At 44.3% G+C, this 20,376-nt stretch overlaps 1 protein-coding gene across 1 annotated transcript in view; it reads left to right on the plus strand.

The window, feature by feature from the left end:
• MYO1H (myosin IH) overlaps positions 1–20,376 on the plus strand; it is a 44,036-nt gene that overhangs the window by 18,467 nt on the left and 5,193 nt on the right. The window contains exons 15-24 of the mRNA XM_041728982.1: positions 3,111–3,157; positions 6,415–6,495; positions 7,342–7,447; positions 8,437–8,554; positions 12,893–13,006; positions 15,295–15,371; positions 17,187–17,255; positions 18,339–18,423; positions 18,861–19,020; positions 20,177–20,260. Of these exons, the coding sequence (XP_041584916.1) occupies positions 3,111–3,157; positions 6,415–6,495; positions 7,342–7,447; positions 8,437–8,554; positions 12,893–13,006; positions 15,295–15,371; positions 17,187–17,255; positions 18,339–18,423; positions 18,861–19,020; positions 20,177–20,260 (941 nt within the window). The remainder of the gene's footprint in view (positions 1–3,110; positions 3,158–6,414; positions 6,496–7,341; positions 7,448–8,436; positions 8,555–12,892; positions 13,007–15,294; positions 15,372–17,186; positions 17,256–18,338; positions 18,424–18,860; positions 19,021–20,176; positions 20,261–20,376) is intronic.

Consider the following 20,376-nt stretch of genomic DNA (forward strand, 5'->3'; position numbering starts at 1 on the left):
AAAACACTTCACCCCAAAAAGAAACCCTGTATGCATTAGCAACCATTCTATCTTCCCCAGCCCCATCCCCCACAGCCCTAGGCTATAAACTGATCTATTTTCTGTTTCTGCATATTTGCCTGTTCTGAGTATTTCATGTAGATGGAATCACAAAATATATGGTCTTTTGTGTCTGGCTTCTTCCACCTAGCGTCATGTTTTCAAGGTTCACCCATGTTGTTATTTGTATCGCTAAATAATATGCCATTCTATGGATAGAATGCATTTTGTTTATTCATTCATCAGTTGATAGGCATTTGGGTTTGTTTACACTTTTGAGCTATTACTAATAATTCTATGTGCATTTTCTTTCAAAACATTTAAAAAATATTTTCGTTGGTTACTTCTGCTTTAGGTTCTAAATTATTTTCGCTTCTTTTTTAAAAAAAACTATTTTTACTGTTTTTTTCTTTTTAAGTAGTGCTCAACTTGGGGCTTGAACTCACAACACTGAAATCAAGAATCACATGCTCTACCATCTGAGATAGCCAGGCACCCCTGAATTATTTTCCCTTCTTTTTTTTTTTTTTAATTAATTAATTTATTTATGATAGTCACAGAGAGAGAGAGAGGCAGAGACACAGGCAGAGGGAGAAGCAGGCTCCATGCACCGGGAGCCTGACGTGGGACTCGATCCCGGGCCTCCAGGATCGCGCCCTGGGCCAAAGGCAGGCGCCAAACCGCTGCGCCACCCAGGGATCCCCTATTTTCCCTTCTAAATAAGTTTATTTCTTTAAGAATCTTTAATACATTTTTGTCTTTTAAATTCCCAGTGGTATAAAAATAGAAAACATTTTAAAATAAGATTACTCTCTGTGCAGATAATCAATTGATTTTTGTTTAAAAAATAATAAACATGTAAGGCTATGCATATTATATGTATAGAAGTTGTTGTCCATACAGAAAAGTCCAAAAAAGAAACTAAAAACCTCCTTTACTCCTAGCTTCTCCCTGAGGTAACCACAAGAACCAATAGTTTCTTTTACCTTTTAAGGAAAATAGAAATATCTTATACAGGGACTCCTAGGTGGCTCAGTGGTTGAGTGCCTGCCTTTGGCTCAGGTGGTGATCCCGGGGTCCTGGGATTGGGCCCCACATGGGGCTCCCTGTGGGGAGCCTGCTTCCTCCTCTGCATATGTCTCTCCTTCTCTCTGTGTGTCTCTCATGAATAAATAAATAAAATCTTAAAAAAAAAAAAGTTAGTTTGGACCTCTTTTGGGTGTATACCCAAAAGAATTGAAAGCAGGGACTTGCACAGATATTTGTACACCCACATTCATTACAACATTATTCACAATAGCCAAAAGGTGGAGACAACCCAAATGTCTATCAATGGATGCATGGATTGACACACTATGCTATACCATAAACAGCAGAGCATTATTCAGTCCTAGAGATCCTCTGATCTCTCATACCACATGGATGAACCTTGAAAACCTTATGCTAAGTGAAAGAAGCCAGTCACACAAAACCTATATGATTCCAATTACAAGGTACCTAGAGTTGTCAAACCTATTGAGACAGAAAGTAGAATAGTGGTTATCAGGGGATGAGGGAGGGGGAATGAGGAAGTAGTGTTTAATGGGGTCAGATTTTCAGTTTGAGAAAATGCATTCTGGAGATGGATGGTGGTGATAGTTGCACAAAAATGCAACCATGCTTAATGCCACTGAACACTTAAAAATAGTTAAAATGCTAAAATTTATGTTATGTATATTTTCCCACAATAAAAATGTTAGTTTTGGTAAGTCCAAATAGTTTTCTAAAAAGATTGTATCTTAGATGTTTTTTATCTTAGATATGTTTTTTTTAGCTATTTTTATTTTTATTTTTTTTAAGTAGGCTCCAAGCCTGACATGGAGCCCAACATGGGGCTTGAACTCACAACCCTGAGATCAAGACCTGAGCTGAGATCAAGAGTCAGACATTAAACCAACTGAGCCAGCCAGGCACCCCTGGTGCCAATTTTATAATGTCATTTACTTACTAATCTAATTATTAGTATCCGATTAGGTTTTAAGTGGGTGCTTAAAAACTAAGTTAAAATCGGAAATGGCACATCCTCCTCTGTACGAAGATACTGTTGGATACCTCTAGTCCTGGTACTTTCCTCAGTGGTGGGAAAGATTTTCTCACCTGGCTTCACCTGGCCACTCCATTGTTTTTGTTGTTGTTGTTGTTGTTGTTGTTTTTTAAGATTTTATTTATTTATTCATGAGAGACACAGGGAGAGAGGCAGAGACATAGGCAGAGGGAGAAACAGGATCCCTGCAGGAAGCCCAATCCCAGGACTCCCAGGAATCCCAGGACTCCCAGGAATCCCAGATCACACCCTGAGCCAAAGGCAGATACTCAACTGCTATTGCTCCATTGTTTCAATGTTATTCCTTTTTTTTTTTTTCTCCACATTTTATTTATTTCTTTATTTTAGAGATAGTGTGTGAGTGGGGAGAGGAGCAGAGAGAGAGGGACAAGCAGACTCTGAGCTGAGCACAGAGCACAACACAGGGCTTAATCCCATGACTTTGAGATCATGATGTTTGCCAAAACCAAGAGTTGGATGCACAATCGACTTAGTGATCCAGGAGCACCTAGATGTTATTCCTTTTATGCATAACTCATTGCTACTGGACTAGGATATGTGTATAATAATATAGCATAAAGGCTCTACATTAGTGTGATACTGGTGAGAGTTTAGAGTATTGTGTGTGTGTGTGTGTGTGTGTGTGTGTGTGTGTGTGTGTGTGATAAATTCAATTCTGAGAACCTCATTCCCAACCAGCATTGGGATTACTCTTCCAGGAACATCTGGCAATGTCTAGAGACAAACTGGGGAAGGTGCTGCTGGCATCGAGTGGGTAGAGGGCAGGGATGCTGGTAACCATCTTACAATTCATAAGACAGTCTCCATGATAAAGAATTCTCCAGCCCCAATGTCAATAGTGTCAAGGCCGAGAAACTCTGATCTGAGCCTATGAGATTATTTTCAGGATTTCCCTTTGCAGTCATTTGGGATAGAACTGCATTTTTAGGCAAAGCCATTGATTCAAAAATTTTTCAATGTTTTATAGGATTCTTAGAAAAAAACAATGATCTCCTCTACAGACATCTGAAAGAAGTAAGTCTGGAACTTAACTATATGTATTTCTGATGGTTATTAGGTATATCACCCATGACACTGATTTTGGGGTAGATTTGGCCTTCTAGATTTTTCTTCAATGCATTATGTTAGAACTCCAGCATGTCATGGCCAGAATATATATTCAAGATCATCTGTATGATGATATGTCCTTGATTCAAGAATATATGTTGGCCCTGCTGTGTGCCAGGAACCATGCTAACTCTGGCCAGTCCTCGTTCTCATGGAGTTTGCCATGGGTCTGGAGAGTGACCAAGAATAAATGACCCTGCTAATCTCCTATGTAGTCAAAAATCCACTTATAACTTTTGACTCTCCTAAAACTTAACTACGAATAGCTTACTGTTGCCAGAAGCCTTACTGATACATAAACAGTCAATTAACACATATTATATATATTATATACTGTATTCTTACAATGGAAGTAAACTAGAGAAAAGAGAATAGTATTAATAGTGTCCTAAGGAAAATATATTTACCCTCCTGTACTGTAAAAAAAAAATCTGCATATAAGTGGATCCACACAGTTCAAGCCCATATTGTTCAAGGGTCAACTGCACATGAATAAGTTATCCATCCATAACAAGTGCTCTGAAGAAAATAAGGAAACATGGTTGAGAGGGACATTTTTTAAAAGATTTTATTTATTTATTCATGACAGACACACAGAGGCAGAGACACAGGCAGAGGGAAAAGCAGGCTCCCTGTGGGGAGCCTGATGTGGGACTCAATCCCAGGACCCCAAGATCACACCCTGAGCCAAAGGCAGATGCTCAACTACTGAGCCACCCAGGTACCCAAGAAGGACATTTTCAATTTAGTTTAAGAGATCAGAGAAAACACCTCTGTGGAGGTGACTTTGGGCTGAAACCTGAGTGAGAATGCTGTTGACTGTGGAAAGATCGGGGTTACTCCAGGCTGAGGGGCCAGTATGTACAAAGGCCCTAAGGCTCAGAAGAGTTCACTGTGTGTTCAGGGAGTGGTATGATGTTAGGAAAGGGGACTGAGCCCTGCAGGGTGAGGTGTCCAGGCAGGAGCAGAGATTTTGTTGCAGTGGGAATATACCAGGGTAGTATGAATAGAAGACGAGAAAACTGAGACCCAGAGAAGTCTCGACTTGCTCAAGGTCACATCATGAGGTGGAACTGAGATTAGCCTCTGTGGCTGTTGGTACAAGTCCCAGTCTCCTTTCATATACCTCACTGATCAGAAAAACCTTGTTTTTTAAAGCCTTACTTTATATTGAAATGGTTAACTGTTTTATTAAAAACTGGATTTTGTTTAATTAGCTTGGTTTACAAAAAAGCATAAATGTAGGAAGACATTTTCAAGTAAACACACAGACTGTTCATTTCAGGAGTACCTTCTGGCCTTTCTGATCTTTTCTCTGCCACTTCTAGGACCACTTGTTCCAACCTCTGAGGTTCAGGAGAGAGAACTCTGCCTAACTTTGGATCTCTGCTCCAGGCGGGTGCTCTCTGAGGCTGAGTGTTAGCCCCACCTCTTCCCAACTGGGGGTGTCTAGCAAATATCGCCATTGGTGAGATGGATCTGGTGGGGCCTCCATCCTCAAGTCACTGTAAATGACATAGGAGTGAAAGGGCCCCAGCTGACACAGGGAACATAGTACTCCTCTCCTGGCTATGCCTCTGCCCGCCATGCCCACACCCTTCTCAAACCCATCCGCGGACTGTGCTTCCCATGGAAAAATCTCAGAGTCCTCCACTTCACCAGCCAGGGCTGAAGGTTCTTGGACTTTCTTTTAACTTCAAGATGCATTCTTTTCTTTTCTTTTTAAAGATTTTATGAGAGACACAGATAGAGAAGCAGAGAGAGAAGTAGGCCCCACGGGGAGCCTGATGCTAGGCCTTGATCCCAGGACCCCAGGATCACACCGTGAGCCAAAGGCAGATGCTCAACCACTGAGCCACCCAGGTGCCCCAAGATGGGTTATTTCTAATGTGTTCACGCCTGCCTTCAAATTGCTTTTTCATGCCATTGTCAGTGCAGAATCAGAGTGGATTAAATAAAAAAAATTTTTCAATTTAAGAATCATTGAATTGTGGCAAAATACACATAACATAAAATTTATCATCTCAACCATTTTGAAGGGTGCAGCTTAGTAGCATTAAGCACCATAATATCGTTGCACAGCCAATCTTCAGAATCCTTTCCATCTAGCAGAACTGAAACTCTGCCCTGTTAGAATACTAACTCCCCTGTTCTCCTCCCTCAGCCCCTGTAGCCAGCACTGTACTTCCTGTCTCTCTGAATGTGACTCCTCTAGGAACCTCATGGAAGTGGAAGTCATATAGTATCTGTCCTGTGTCTAATTTTTTCCCCTTATCATAATGTCCTCAGTTTCATTCATGTTCTCACACGTGTCACAATTTCCTTCTGTTTTAAAGGCCAAATAATAATTCTAATTCATTGTGTGGATACAAGGAAAAGAATTTTAGTGTCAAATTAATTTTTTTTTAATTAAAGCTTTTTGGAGCACCTGTATGGCTCAGTCGGTTGAGCATCTGACTTTTGATTTCAGCTCAGGTTATGATCTCAGGGTTGTGAGATCAAGCCCCACATCGGACTCCGTGCTGGGTGTGTAAACTGCTTAAGATTCTCTCCTTCCTTCTCCTTCTGCTCTCTCCCCCTCCATAATAAGTCTTTTAAAAATATAAGCAAAATTAAAGATTTTTGATAATACATATTATTTTGAAAATGTGTGCATAAGGGGAAAAATCAAACTGTATAAAATCTGGTGTCCTTGACCCCATGTCATTAACTCTCTCTCCTGAGAGCCAACTGTTCTAGCCATTTGACTGTGTATTCTTTTGGGATAGTACAACCAAGGGGTGTATGTATCTCCCTCTTTTTCCTTTCTCTTCACACAATAATCCCACACTGTACATGTGATCCTTGTCTTCCTCTTCTCACTTGACACCATCTTGGAGATGATTCTTAAAGAGCTGGTTCATTCTCTGTAGCGGCTGGACTGGGAACAAGTTATTGCTTTACCATGTCAGAGGAAAACCATTCAGATAGCCTTACCATGTAGCAAGTGCAGTAGATACAGTATTTAAACATTTCCCTCCGTGTTTGTATTTTTTCCCCATTTTCTTCAAGCACTCCTAAAGCAAATGGCTCTTGGCTGTAGTGCACACTTATGCAAGCTTTCCTGAAGACTCCTTAGTGACTTCTGAAGTAGTGAATGGGGAGCTCATTTCCTTTACTTGCAGGTGCTATGCAGGTCCAAAAACCGCATCCTAAAGGAGTGCTTCCTAGTGGCTGAGTTAGAAAACCGGAGGAGGCCGCCAACGGTGAGTGGGGGAAAAAATGCCTGTGCAGAATTAGAAGGTTGTAAAAATCAGCCAGAGAGTGCACTTATTCTCAATCACCTGTACATTTTAAACTATCCTCCCTTGGGGCGCCTGGGTGACTAAATCGGTTAAGCATCTGCCTTTGGCTCAGGTCATGGTCCCAGAGTCCCTGAGTCAGACTCCCTGCTCAGGGGGGCATCTACTTCTCCCTCTCCCTTTGCCCCTTCCCCCTCTTGTATTCTCTCTCTTTCTCTTTGAAATAAATAAATAAAATCTTAAAAAAAAAACTGTCCTCCACTTTCCTGAAAGCATCACTCTCTAACATGTACTACTAAATATATACTTTCCAAGTGTAGTAGTAACCACTCACTGAGTGCCTACTGTGTGTCAGGCACTGTGTGGGGGGCACAAAATTTAGCAAGAAAAAAAACAAGGTCCCTGTTCTCATAGAGTTTATAATCTAGTGGGAAAGAATAGGAAAAATACCATCAAAAAAAGAAAGAATGTATAGTAGTGCAGGTGTCAAAAAGGAAGCTTGGTAACAAGGAAATGGGTGTGTGTTGGAGATGACTGTCTCAATGGTGATACGGGTTCCTATGAAGCGTGCACCACATAAGTGCTAAATGAAGAAAGCATCTAGCCTCTCTGCTTAACCAGTCTGAGCTTGGACTTCTCAGGCCAGGACACCCAAAACCTTTGCTTAGGGGGCAAGATGGTAACAGGTAGGGCAATCTATCAGGAGCTGGGATCTAAAGAGCTGGAGTCTTGTGCCCTAGCTGATCTCTGTATTGACTGAGAGAAGCAATATCTACTTAGTTCATTCTCTCTCTTTCTTTCTCTCTGAAGGTGGGGACTCAGTTTAAAAACAGCCTGAGCAGCCTTCTGGAAATCCTCATCTCTAAGGAACCTTCGTACATCCGTTGCATCAAACCCAATGAGAGGAAAGAACCCAGTGAGTCGTGAATCGTTCTGAACACTGAGCTCAGGAAAATAAATCTGGGAGGAAAGCCAAGATGGCAGTGGGTTAAAATCCTAAAAATCCCTACAGGCTTGTGCCTTGTCCTTTACACATGAATTCTTTTCATTTTTAAATGACCAGAAGGCAAATGAATAGGGAGGGAGAGGGTTTTGGTTTTTTTTTTTGTGATCCTGAGTGAGCATTGCTTAGATCCTGACCAGTTTCAGGAACAACACAGCTGAGCCAGACAGATGTCACAGGTGAGGGAAGCAGTGTTGCTTCTCTCTAGCCAGGGAACAGTCTTCCAAAATGGTTTATGACTTAGGTACCTTCCAAGGACCTGCCAGGGTCAGTAACACAGTTGCACAGAAGACAGGCGGGAAGAACAAATGAGTGAGGCAGACTGGTTGTAAAGCAGTAGAGAGTGGAGGGGACTGTGGAACACTACAAAGGGCACATGCTATCCAAAAGGGCAGTCCTATTCCCTTCCAACAAGTTGTTGCCATGTGGGAGTTTACCCCCAAATGGCTGGATATCATAGTTGGGTTTTTTTTTTAAGATTTTATTTATTTATTCATGAGACAGAGAGAGAGAGAGAGAGAGAGAGAGAGAGGCAGAGACACAGGCAGAGCAAGAAGCAGGCTCCATACAGGGAGCCCGATGTGGGACTCAATCCTGGGACCCCGGGATCACACCCTGAGCCCAAGGCAGGCGCTCAACTGCTGAGCCACCCAGGCATCCCAGCTGGTTACCATAGTTTTTTAAAGAGAAGCCAGAAACCCAGATTTTCCTGTAAAATTCCCCCATTAAAACACACACACACACACACACACACACACACACACACACACACAAATTATGACCTGACAAAATATGTCCGTGGCCAGATCTAGCCCATGGATTGTCAGCTTGCAGCCTGTGGTCTTAGTTGAAACAGAGCCATGGGGCCCTTTACTGTCACTCTCCCTTCTGTGTTTCCAAAGACAAGTTTGATGACTTGCTCGTAAGGCATCAGATCAAGTACCTGGGGCTGATGGAGCATCTGCGGGTGAGACGGGCCGGCTTTGCATACCGGCGGAAATACGAGCATTTCTTGCAAAGGTAAAGTTTGTTTTGTTGATCTGAAGCCAGTACAGTCAAAAGCCTACTATGTGGGGAGTCTCTGGGTGTGACGATGAATAAAAGGCCATCCCCCCAAGAACTCAGAACTACTTCTACTGTAGCCATAACTATGATTAACACTAACATTTTGGAGAATAAAAGCTAAGTCAGTTTACCTTCTTCCCTTCCTTTCCCTAAGCCTGTGACTTCTTGGGAGTCCAGGAAGCTCAAGGCTGATGCATAGACGTGCCACTAAGGGACAGACATGGGCAGGGTGCCACTTGAGTCTGTCTGTAGTTGGGGAAGCCCCTCCCCAAGATGACTGTAGGTGCTCGTTTACTGCCATCAATCTCAGAGCAATCCTCCAAAAAAAAAAAAAAAAAAAAAAAAAGCAATCCTCTTGGCCTCGTGGGCTATCAGGAGAAGCAAGTGTAATGATGGGAACATGGGCATTGAAGTCACACAAAGCTGCGTGGGGATCCCTGTCCTGTCTCTTCTAGCCATGACCTCTTCCCTTATAGGTAACATAGAGATTAAATTGTCCGATCTCTGAGAGTTTATCAGGATTTAACGATAAATTCACCACCACCTACATCATTTGTGCACCAATACTTCATTGGTGGTGGGCTGTGTATGAATTTGTGCTACCAAAAAAAAAAAAATCAACATATTCTCATACTCTCAAGGGAAGCATAATGGTTATTTTTGTAGGTCAACATGGTTGAAGATTGGTAATTTCAAATTGCAACCTGATACTAGGCTTCTTTTGAACTACAACTTTATTAAAGTGTACATGAGCTTATAATTTTTTCCTCTAATTTCTTGTATTTATTTTGCAACTTGTGTTAAGATTCTGCCTTTTGAAAATTGAGTATTTCCTAGCAGCTCTTATTTTTAACCCCTGACTTAGTGATCGCAGATATCTCTCTACCAGGGGTCATGCTGCTTTTCCTCCCATGAATCTCATGTCTTGGTAAGTGCTATCTCCTTATATGCACTTACTAAGTAATAATCCATTTCCTCGCTGCTATTTTTATTTAAATTCTAGTTAGTTAACATACAGCGCAATATTGGTTTCCAGAGTAGAGTTCAGTGATTCATCACTTACATTCATACACTTACACCCAGTGTTCATCACAAGTGCCCTGCTTTATACCCATCACCCATCTAGCCCATCCCCCACTCACTTTCTTCCATCAACCCTTAGTTCTCTATCATTAAGAATCTCTTATGGCTTTTTCCCTCCCTCCTTTTTTTCCTTCCCCCCTTCCCATATATTTACCTGTTTAGTTTTTTAAATTCCCCATAAAAGTGAGATTATGCAGTATTTGTCTAACTTCTTTCACTCTCCATAATACCCTCTAGTTCCAGCCATGTTGTTGCAAATGGCAAGATTTCATGCTTTTTGATGGCCGAGTAATATTCCATTGTATATATACACTCCATCTTCTTTATCCACTCGTCGGTGAGTGGACATGTGGGCTCTTTTCATAGTTTGGCTATTGTTGATAATGCTGCTATACACATCTTTGAATGTGTATTTCTGTCTCCTTTGGGCAAACACCTAGAAGCGTGATTGCTGGATCATTGGGTAGCTCTATTTTTAACTTTTTGAGGAATCTCCATACTGTTCTCCAGCCTCACTGTTATATTAATGATTTATATACCTGCTGATATCCTTTAGCTATAATCTCCTTATCAGCCCAGCCCCAGCCCTAAGCAACCACTAACCTGCTTCCTGTCTCTATAGATTTCCCTACCGGACATTTCATACGCATAGAATTATGCAGTTAGGTGGCCTTTCATGACTGATTTCTCTCACCTCACACAGTATTTTCAAGGCTCATCCTTGTCATAGCATCAGTGCTTCATTTCTTTTTAGTGAGGAACCATACTCCATTGTATGGATAGACTACATTTTACTTATCAGCTGATGGGCATTTGGGTTGTTTCTCAGGTTATTATGAATAATGCTGCTAGGAACATGTGCTTTTATTTGGGGGGCGGTGTATACCTAAGAGTAGATTACTAGGTCATGGTAATCAGTCACTACTGAGTTAATTGGTTGAGGAACTACCAGCCTATTCCCCCCACTTTTAAAAACATATCTCCTTTGTATGCTGTTCTTGCTCATCAGCAACTTGTTCATTTTTTAACTGATTCATCTTTTTCTGAATCTGACTTTGCTGGAGATGGCCAGAATCAGCAGCCGCTGCCTGCCCCACCCCACCCCTAAACACACATGCACTTGATGTTACCATATTTCTGCAGTTTTTGCTCTTCATACACCTTTTTTATATCTTGTTGTCATCTGAGGCTCAGTTACTCTGCATAAATACTAGTGAGCACCTGCTGTGCACCAGTGCTGTCCTAAGTGCTGTGTAACAACAGGGGACAGGACAGACCACATATCCCCCACCCCTGCGTGGGGCTTACTTCCCACTGGGGGAGTCTGCTAGTGATAAAGAGGATATACGAAGTCAGCTGGGGATGTATCTTTGAAAGAAAATGAATCCAGGTAAGGGAAAAAGAGGGTGGAAAGATAGAAGGCCTTACGTCTTTAGGTAAGGTGGTCTGGGAGGGCCTTTGCAAGGCAGGGAGGGAACCATGAGGCTATTTGGGGATAACAATCCAGGCAGGAGAGCCTGGAAGAAATGGGAAGGTTGGAAGACCAGTTGGGAGGGCCAGACGGCTGCAGATCAGTGGCCCTGGGGAGGGGCCGAAGATGCTCAAATATATGTGTACCCTGCCTGGCACCACTTCCCTTGATCAGGAAGCAATTGCATCCCAGAGTTGAAAAAGACTGAAGTTCCTAGTCCCTCCACTCTGCAGGTGTTTAAGACATCTCCCCACCCCCCACTTTGTCTGTCCCATGTTTGGACTGCTTTGATGGCATGTGCTAGTGATGGGCGTGGTTTGGGCAGGTGGGAGCAAGGCCTGAGGCTCAATGGCATTCCCTGGGGTAGTAATGCACCTGCGCCTTTGTGTGTGTGGCTAGACTTAGAGAGATAATCAGGGAAGAGCATGTGACACTTAATATTTGTCTTAGTTTGGGCTGCTATAACAAAGTACCATAGACTGGGTGGCTTATAAACAACAGAGAATTACTTCTCATGGTTTTGGAGGCTAGAAATCTGAGATCAAGACACCCATGGTCATGTTCTGGGGAGAATTTTCTTGGGGTTGCATGCAGAGTGCCATTCTCTTGTGTTCTCTCATGGTAGAAAGAGGGTGAGGGAGCTCTCGGGTCTCTCTTATAAAGGCACTGATCCCATTCATGATGACCTCATCACCTCCCTGAAGGCCCTCACCTCCTAACACCATCACATTGTGGGTTAGGATTTCAGCCCGTGAATTCAAGATGAGGGGACGACATAGACATTCATTCCATGGCAATGCCCTTAATGGACTTTTTCATAAAGTATAGTTCCAGGAAAATAAATATGTTTTTTTAACAGTTTAATGTGATTTTAAAATAGTACAAACCATATCTCACAATATTAAGGGTAAGAAGCATAATAGGAACACCATAGCTAACAGTTTTTGAAGTCTTGGACTGTGCCCAATATCTTCCATGGATTATCTCACTTCGACCTTGTGATGCCCCCACGAGGAAGGTCTTGTTAATTGTTCACATTGCAGAGGTGAGGGGGCAAAGTGACTTGTCCAGCTCCTGAGCTGGGCCTGAACCCAGGCAGTGTGGTCCTGGTCTAGCAGCTCCGGTTGTATAGCTTCTAGCCTTAGTCCATAGGCACTTTGAATTCTGCATTGGCTTATTTCATTATGTTAGAGACCACATGGTTCTTTTTATGTGACCACATACTAGAATGTATGCTGAAATCAGGATCTAAGTCATTATTGGGTCCAAGTCCCACATTACTTACCAGGCATGGTACCTTGTCCTCCTGTGCTGGCCCATGTTTATTCACTCGTTCATCAGCAGACAGACATTTGGGTGTTTTCTATCTTTTGTCTATGATGAATAATGACAGTATGACATGGTGAACGTTCATGTATGAGCCTGTGTGTGGACCCATATTTTCATGTCTCCATGTATATACTTAGAAGTGGAATGGAGTTTCTTGGGTGGATTATCTGATGATGTCATTGTTTCATGAAGACAGGTCAGACCCACCCTACTGAAAGCTTCTCTCTCTTATCTTTCTTGCCAAGTGTATGTAACGCTTGTTGAATTCAAGGAAGTTTGGTGTGATGAGTCCGCTAGGTTGTGCTGAGTGGCTGGCATGCCACAGCTGAGCAAAGCTGACCTCTCGTGGAGGGTTCGGTGGGTGAGTGTAAAGTCCAATGGCTTTCTGGAAGGGCTGTTCCTCTCCCCAGGTACAAGTCTCTGTGCCCAGACACCTGGCCATACTGGCATGGGCCTCCAGCAGAGGGCGTAGAACGGCTGATCAAGTACATTGGCTACACACCGGAAGAGTACAAGTTAGGGAGGTAAGCGGCCAAGAAATGCCTGTTAGAAAGTTTTCTGCATTGATCCATAAGCTTCTAGAGCCTGGAGATGAATTTTTTAAGGAATTTATGTAGAGATACAGATACTTCTATCCACTCCATTTCAATGCAGCTCTGTAAAGACAAAACTCCTGTGTGTGTCTGCTCTCAGTACTTGGCTCACACCCAGAACATTCCACAGTACTTCTGAAAGTCGCTGGGGTGTCCTACGCTTCAACTCAATGCTGACACTGTCTACCCCGAGTAGTGTCAGATCCCCAAGATAAGGACTCAGTCCTGTAAGACTGTCCACCCCCCACTTCAGATGCCAATTGCAAGTCTCTATGTCACCTGTGCTTCTGTCCACCGACTGGATATCTATTGGAGGTTCCTAGGACGCCCTCTTTAGGTTTGATTTGCTAGAGTGGCTCACAGAACTCAGAAAACAGTTTACTTCCTGGGTTATTGGCTTACTACAAAAGGATAGAATTAAGGAACAGCCAGATGAAAGAGATGCATAGGGTGGGTTGGGGAAAAAGGATGGAGCTTCCATGCCCTCTCCAGGTGTACCCAGAACATCAAAACCATGTCCTTTTGGGGTTTTATGGAAGCTTCATTACACAGGCATGATTGATAAAATCATTGGCTGTTGGTCATCACTTCAATCCCTAGCCCCTCTCCCCTACCTGGATGTGGGCTGAGAGTTTTGAGCTTCTCATCTCAAGATTGGTTCCCCCAGCAATGAGCCATCATCTTGAGGTTATCCAGGGGGCTTTGTGAACATCATCTCCTTGGCATAAACTCAGGTGTGGTGTGGCCGGAAGGGATCTATTATAAATAGCAAGACATCCATTTCACTTTAATCACTTTGAAACCATCTCAGGAACAAAATCCAAATATCATAACAAAAGATGTCCCTTTTGCTCTAATTATAAGGGTTTGGGGAACTATGACCAAATATGTATTTCCTATTACAAATCGTAGTATCACAGGTTCCAGGTGGTTGGAAGGGCTCTATTACTGCCTGTTGAGGAGATTAAGTTGGAAGCCCTGTGTTCTAAACCTGACTTAGAGCTCCGTGGCACCTCTTTGCCTGCAAAATGAGTTCGCATGGACTTTTTATTGTTCAAATGCATGCAGGATTTCTCAGAGGAGGCTATTAGGGCTTTCATAATGTGAAAGCTCCTGTGGCATTCCAGAAGGTGGTGTTCTAGAACTCTGAGCACATTGCTATCACTCTAATTGTCCAGGATCAGAACTTTCATACCCATTGATAGTATTGAGGCAAACTCAGTGTGGTGAACCAGGAAGATTTTGGTCTGTCCTTAGAGTCATTTTGGTCAGGGTTGGTGTGTGGTGGTAAGGAACAGTACCCAAGGATGTAGATGGGCATTCCCAGGCTGCAGAGAATTTCTGCCTTCGTATCTATCCATGAACTTTGCCTGCCAACCCCCTAGCCCTCTGTGGTCACCCTGGTCCCTCTCCATCCTTATGCTTCTGTCCTGGGCCCTGCTTCAAGACTTCATTACATCTCCAAGCCAGATCCCTGAGGGGAATGGGGCTTAGCCCATCCTGAGTGAGGCAGACCATGGAGGCCACCAGTGGGATCTGTGTGGGATGGGGACCTGGGATCACGGGACATGAGGCACTGCTTCCCCCAGTGGCTGCCCTGGGAAGTTTCCCTCACAAGCTGGGTAGGGGAAGGCAGGAAGCGATGATGGACATTGATGATTTATCTTTTTTGGTTGATGGGATCTTCTCTTAAAGTTAGACTCCTATTCCTTGTCATCAGTTTTCAAAGCCCAAGAAGTAACTTCAGGTTGAATTGGTGTCGTAGTTTCCTGAGACTGGATAAATGAATGACCACAGACTGGCTGGCTTAAAACAACAGGAAAGTACTCTCTCACAGTTCTCAAGGCTCAAAGTCCAAAATTAAGGTGTCAGTGGGGCTTTGCGAGAGAGACTTCCTTGCCTATCCCAGCTTCTGGTGGCCCCTGACATTCCTTGGCTCGTGGTCCCATCCCTCCAGTCTCTGCCCATTTTCACATGAACTTCCCTATCCGTGTGTGTGTGTGTCCTCTTCTGTCCCTTATAGGCACACACTCACTGGATTTAGGTCACCCATAATTCTGTATGATCTCCTCTCAATCCCTACCTTGATGATGTCTGCAAAGACCCTATTTCCAGATAAGATCACATTCTGAGGCTCTGGGAGAGACGCTGCTATTCAAGCCAGTGCAGATGGTAACTGACCAACTAACCATTACAACCATCTCTCTTTTCACTTCTAGAACCAAAATATTTATTCGTTTCCCCAGAACTCTGTTTGCTACTGAAGATGCCTTTGAATTTAGTAAACATCAATTAGGTAATGTTTCTCTGTCCTGATTTCAGTAGAATGTGAAATGAACCAGCTTAGCTTGGGATACACCTTACACCTGCTGTTTGATATAAGCATCAGAAGCGTTGGCTCTGAAAATTGGGGGTTGTGATAAGACACACATGGATTTATGCCCTAATGTGTGTTCAGAGGGCAGTTATGGATATATATGGAAAGTTAAACACAGGACGCCTGGGTGACTCTGTGATTGATCATCTGCCTTTGGCTTGGGTCATGATCCTGGGGTCCTGGGATTGAGTCCTGCATTGGGCTCCCTGTGGGAAGCCTGCTTCTCCCTCGGCCTGTGTCTCTGCCTCTCTCTCTCTCTCTCTCTCTCTGGCTCTCTCTCTGTCTCTCATGAATAAATAGAATAACATCTTTAAAAAAAAAGGAAAGTTAAACACTGGATTGCTGTCCCAGTTCTAGTTAAGACCCAACTCTTTTTTTTTTTTTTTAAGATTTTATTTATCTATTTGAGAGAGAGAGAGCTAGAGAGAGAGAACACAAGCAGTGGGGAGGGGCAGAGGTAGAGGAAGAAGTAGGCTCTCCGCTGAGCATCAGGCTCCACTGAGCCTGATGTAGAACTCAACCCCAGGACCCCAGGATCATGACTCAAGGTGAAGGCAGATGTTCAACTGACTGAGCTACCCAGGCACCCAGGACCCAAATCTTGTGCTATGCCAGGGCCTAAATCTCAAATGAAGCTTTGAAAACTTCATTCATATCCGTATCTGATGTTGGAAGGTGTCGTTTCAAAGCCTGCAGCCAGGGTGGAGGGGGTTTGTGCATGGTGAATAAGGAAAGTTATGGGGTGGTGGGGGTGGGGGAGAGCAACAAAATTTAAAAACTACTGCAGTGGGATGGGACTTCTTCCTTGAAATCTCAACTGCTCTGTTGAGACGTGCCCTGTGGAGTAATCTGAATGCTTGCTGTGTGCTGGCTGCATATGATATCCTCTGTGCTCAGGACCTCATTGTGTTCTTAGAACAAACCTTTGTGGCCCTCTTATCTCCACTTTATATTCCGGGAACCTGAGCTCTAAGATGTTGGAACTTGCTGAAGGCTGCACAGCCAGTAAGCGACAGAGCTGGGGTTTGAACATGGGTCTCTCTAGCTTCAGGATCTGGGCTTGTAACCACTGTGCTTGCGGATCTCATGTTTTGACCCTGACAGCAGCAAGCACTGATCCCAGGACCTGGTTTCTGGGCAGGTGCTGGCTGCAGGTGAGGCAGGGGTAGGGGTGCTCAGACAGTGTTTCTAATCAGTCCCCAAGGGATGGGCTGCTGCTGGTCTGTGGGGGCATGGGGAGCCCGATGAGCTTGGCCTGTCATGGGAACTCAGTCACCAGGTGGAGAGACGTGGATAGAGAAGCTCCAGGGCGAGCATGCATGTGGTCCCACATGCCTGGGTTCACACTCCACAGTAGCTGCACTGCTCATACTCAGGTTTCCACCGCCTGAGCCTGCACACCCATTTGTGGCTTGTGCTTGGCACCTCCTTCTAGGGGTGGTGTGAGGATGAAACAGCGCCTTGCTTGGAACCTCACTAGACAGGGTGGGGGTGGGGGGGCTCTTACCACTGAGTCTGTTCTTTACCCTCAGGGAAGGAGAGGGACAGGGGAGCCAGAAGCTTCTGGCAGCCAGGCTTCATGAACCCCACCCCCCTCCCCTCCTGCCCCGCTGCACTGGTCCCTCTGCTCTGTGCTGTACACCCTGAGGCCACTTCCGACCTGCCCTCCAAGAGCACAACTACAGGGTTGCACAACCAAAAGCCTTTTCACCAAAACTTTTGTTTTATTTTAAGTTGCGAGGATCCAAGCCACATACAAAGCCTGCCTAGAAAGGAGAATGTATGTGAAAAAAAGACAAGCAGGTAAGAATTCAACAAAAACTTGCCCGTTTGCAATGAGCAAAAAATTCAACCAGTCAGCCTGTGTATTATTGGTTGCTTATTTTCATAGCTGCACAGGATTGTATTATGTCAGATGTTGGCAGACTTTTTCTTAAAGGCCAGATGGTACTTTAGATTTGTGGGTCATTTGGCCTCTGCCAATAGCTACTCAGCGTTGTAGCACAAAGGTACTATAGGCGATACATAAATAAATGGGCATGGTTCTGTTGCAATAAAACTTTATTTACAAAAACAGGTGGCCGGCCCAAGGGCCATAGTTTGCAGACCCCTGTGCTATTCATATAGCACATAATCCATATACCATATACCATAATCTAGCTGTTCTGTTGATGGACGTGTGGCTTGTTGCAGTTGTTTCTTTTGTAACAAACAGTGCTGCTATGAGGAATGAAAGAAAGCATTTTTTAAGAGGATTTTATTCATCCATTTATTTGAGATTCAGAAAGAGAGAGAATCTCAAGCAGACTCTTCACTGAGTGCAGAGCCTGACTGACGCAGGGCTTGATCCCACAACCCATGAGATCATGACCTGAGCTGAAACCAAGAGATGGATGCTTAACCAGACTGAGCCACCCAAGTGCCCCAGAAAACATTTTTAAAAATCTGAATAACTGAACAAAATATGAAAAGCATTTAAAAATTGGGAAGTAAGCCAGGAATCTCTGTGTGTCCCAATTGATGCATCTCAATTCTTAAGTGTAGACAACTAAAGCACGCACTGGATGAGACAAACCAAACGCAACCCCACAATTAACGTGCCCCTCAGGAAGACCTGGGGAAGCTTGGACCCCTTCCTGTAATTTTGGGACTCTCCTAAAAGCTTCCCACAGCACTGTTGGTGTTCCTGTCGCCCTGGTTCAGTGGTCTGAGCACCCCCAGAGAGGAACTTGCAACACATCAATTTTCCATCTCTGGGGCTGGCTGACAGCTGTGGTGGGCATCCGGATGTTTGGGGAAAGGGGGGGGTGAATGATTCTGAAGAAAGCCCTTTGTATTTAAATGTGATTGTGCTCACCTTCTAATGCCTGCAGTGAACTCTTTCAGCCATCAGACTTGAAGCCCACTGGCGTGGGGCCCTGGCTCGGAAGGTGGCCAAAAGGAGAAAGTGGGCTGTGCGGACTGTGAAAAAGTGAGTTCTCTACAGAAGGTGACCGTGGACTTGGTTGACTTATTTGGCTTTGTGCAGATAGCCAGGCTTTCCTTCAGGATGTCAGGCCTTAGGGATTCAGCTCCATTGCTGTCCTCTGAGCTCCCTGATTTGCCAGTCATCATAATTCCTGATGTCGATTAGATTCCCTTAGTTCAAAAGTCACAAGGTCAACTGCCTTCCTATGCCATTTGTTGTTAGCAACTAATTCAAACTACTCAACACAACACAAAACAGAGCATGGTGTGGGTGAAATAGAACATATCTTTGGGGGCAGACTTGACCTACAGGCTACGTGAGTGTCGCCTTGCATGGCGACTGGAGCGGTTGCTACCATTTTGGCCTTTGAAATCAAACAAGTGGAGAGAGTCTCAGTAAAGAAATGGGCCAGAAAGCTAACAAAACATTTGCCCCTATAGGTTCATAAAGGGATTCATCAACCGCAACAAGCCCCTCTGCCCTGACAATGAGGAGTTTATCGTGTTCGTGCGTAAGAATTACATCTTGAATCTTCGCTACCATGTCCCAAAGAATGTCTTGGATAAGAGCTGGCTGAGGCCTCCTGGCATCTTGGAAAATGTGAGGACTGAACAGGGACACCTGTTGCAAGTGACTTGGGCGTTGATGGGGCTCAGTTTCTATATGTACTTGTACGGCCTCCCTTGGCTCAAAAGGGCTGCCTTAGCGAAGTGCTTCTTGGCAAGGTTGTTACACAAGAAATGGCACTCCTCTAAATTCGTACGCTAAAGCCAACAGAGGTCTGTTTGCACAGAGCATTTATGATTAATTTCTCTTTTTTTTAAGATTTTATTTATTCATGAGAGACACAGAGAGACAGAGACACAGGCAGAGGGAGAAGCAGGTTCCCCATGGGGAGCCCAATGTTGGACTCGATCCCAGAACCCTGAGATCACGACCTGAGCCAAAGGCAGATGGTCAACCACTGAGCCACCCAGGTACCCCAAGATTTTTTTAAGATTTGTTTGAGATTGAGAAGGAGTAGGGAAAGGGGCAGAGAGAGAGGGAGAGAAGCAGACTCTGTGCTGAGCCAGGAGCCCAACATGGGGCTCGATCTCATGATAGTCAAGAGTTGGAGGCTCAGTCGACTGCATCACCCAAGTACCCCCTTCCCAATGGCTTTTAATGATTGTCACCTAAATATTTCTCAAAAGATGGTCCAAGGGCCCAAGGGTCTTAGAGAGCAGTGGGGGTCATGTAAGTAAGATCTTGGGTCCCAGCCTGGGTCTACTGAGCATCTCTAGGAGTCCTTTCTTTTTTCTTTTCTTTTTTTTCTTGCTAGTTCTCAGATGACTCAGACATATTCATGTTTAAGAACCAATAGGTTAGGGGTACTTGGGTGGTTGAACATCTGCCTTTGGCTCAGGTCATGATCTCAGGGTCCTGGGATCGAGTCCTGCATTGGGCTCCCTGCAGGGAGCCTACTTCTCCCTCTGCCTATGTCTCTGCCTCTCTCTGTGTCTCTGCCTCTTTCTGTGTGTCTCTCATGGATAAATAAATAAATCTTTAAAAACAAAAAAAAGAACCAGTGGTCTAGCAACAGTGAAAAGGTAGTGCAAGATTAGCAAATTCACTGCCTTCTTGGAGTTTAAAATACCAATGCTGTCATTTATATGAGACTGGATTCCACTGTACTTTCAAAGCTTCTGTCTTGTGGCCACCACCCAAGATTCGGTATGAGTGAGGTACATGGAACAGAAATGTCTTCTCCCCACAGGCATCGGACCTGCTCAGGAAAATGTGCATAAGGAACCTGGTCCGGAAGTACTGTCGCGGGATCACGGCCGAGAGGAAAGCACTGGTAGGGACAGGGAACATGGGCAGGTGGCAAGGTGGTGGAGGGGCCAGGACTCGCGGCACTTGCCCGCCGTCTCACCTGGGAGCCAAGGGTCATCCTGGGCCCCTGCCTCATACGTG

This window comes from Vulpes lagopus, chromosome 14 (assembly GCF_018345385.1).
Source record: "Vulpes lagopus strain Blue_001 chromosome 14, ASM1834538v1, whole genome shotgun sequence".
NCBI classification, from domain to species: Eukaryota; Metazoa; Chordata; class Mammalia; order Carnivora; family Canidae; genus Vulpes; species Vulpes lagopus.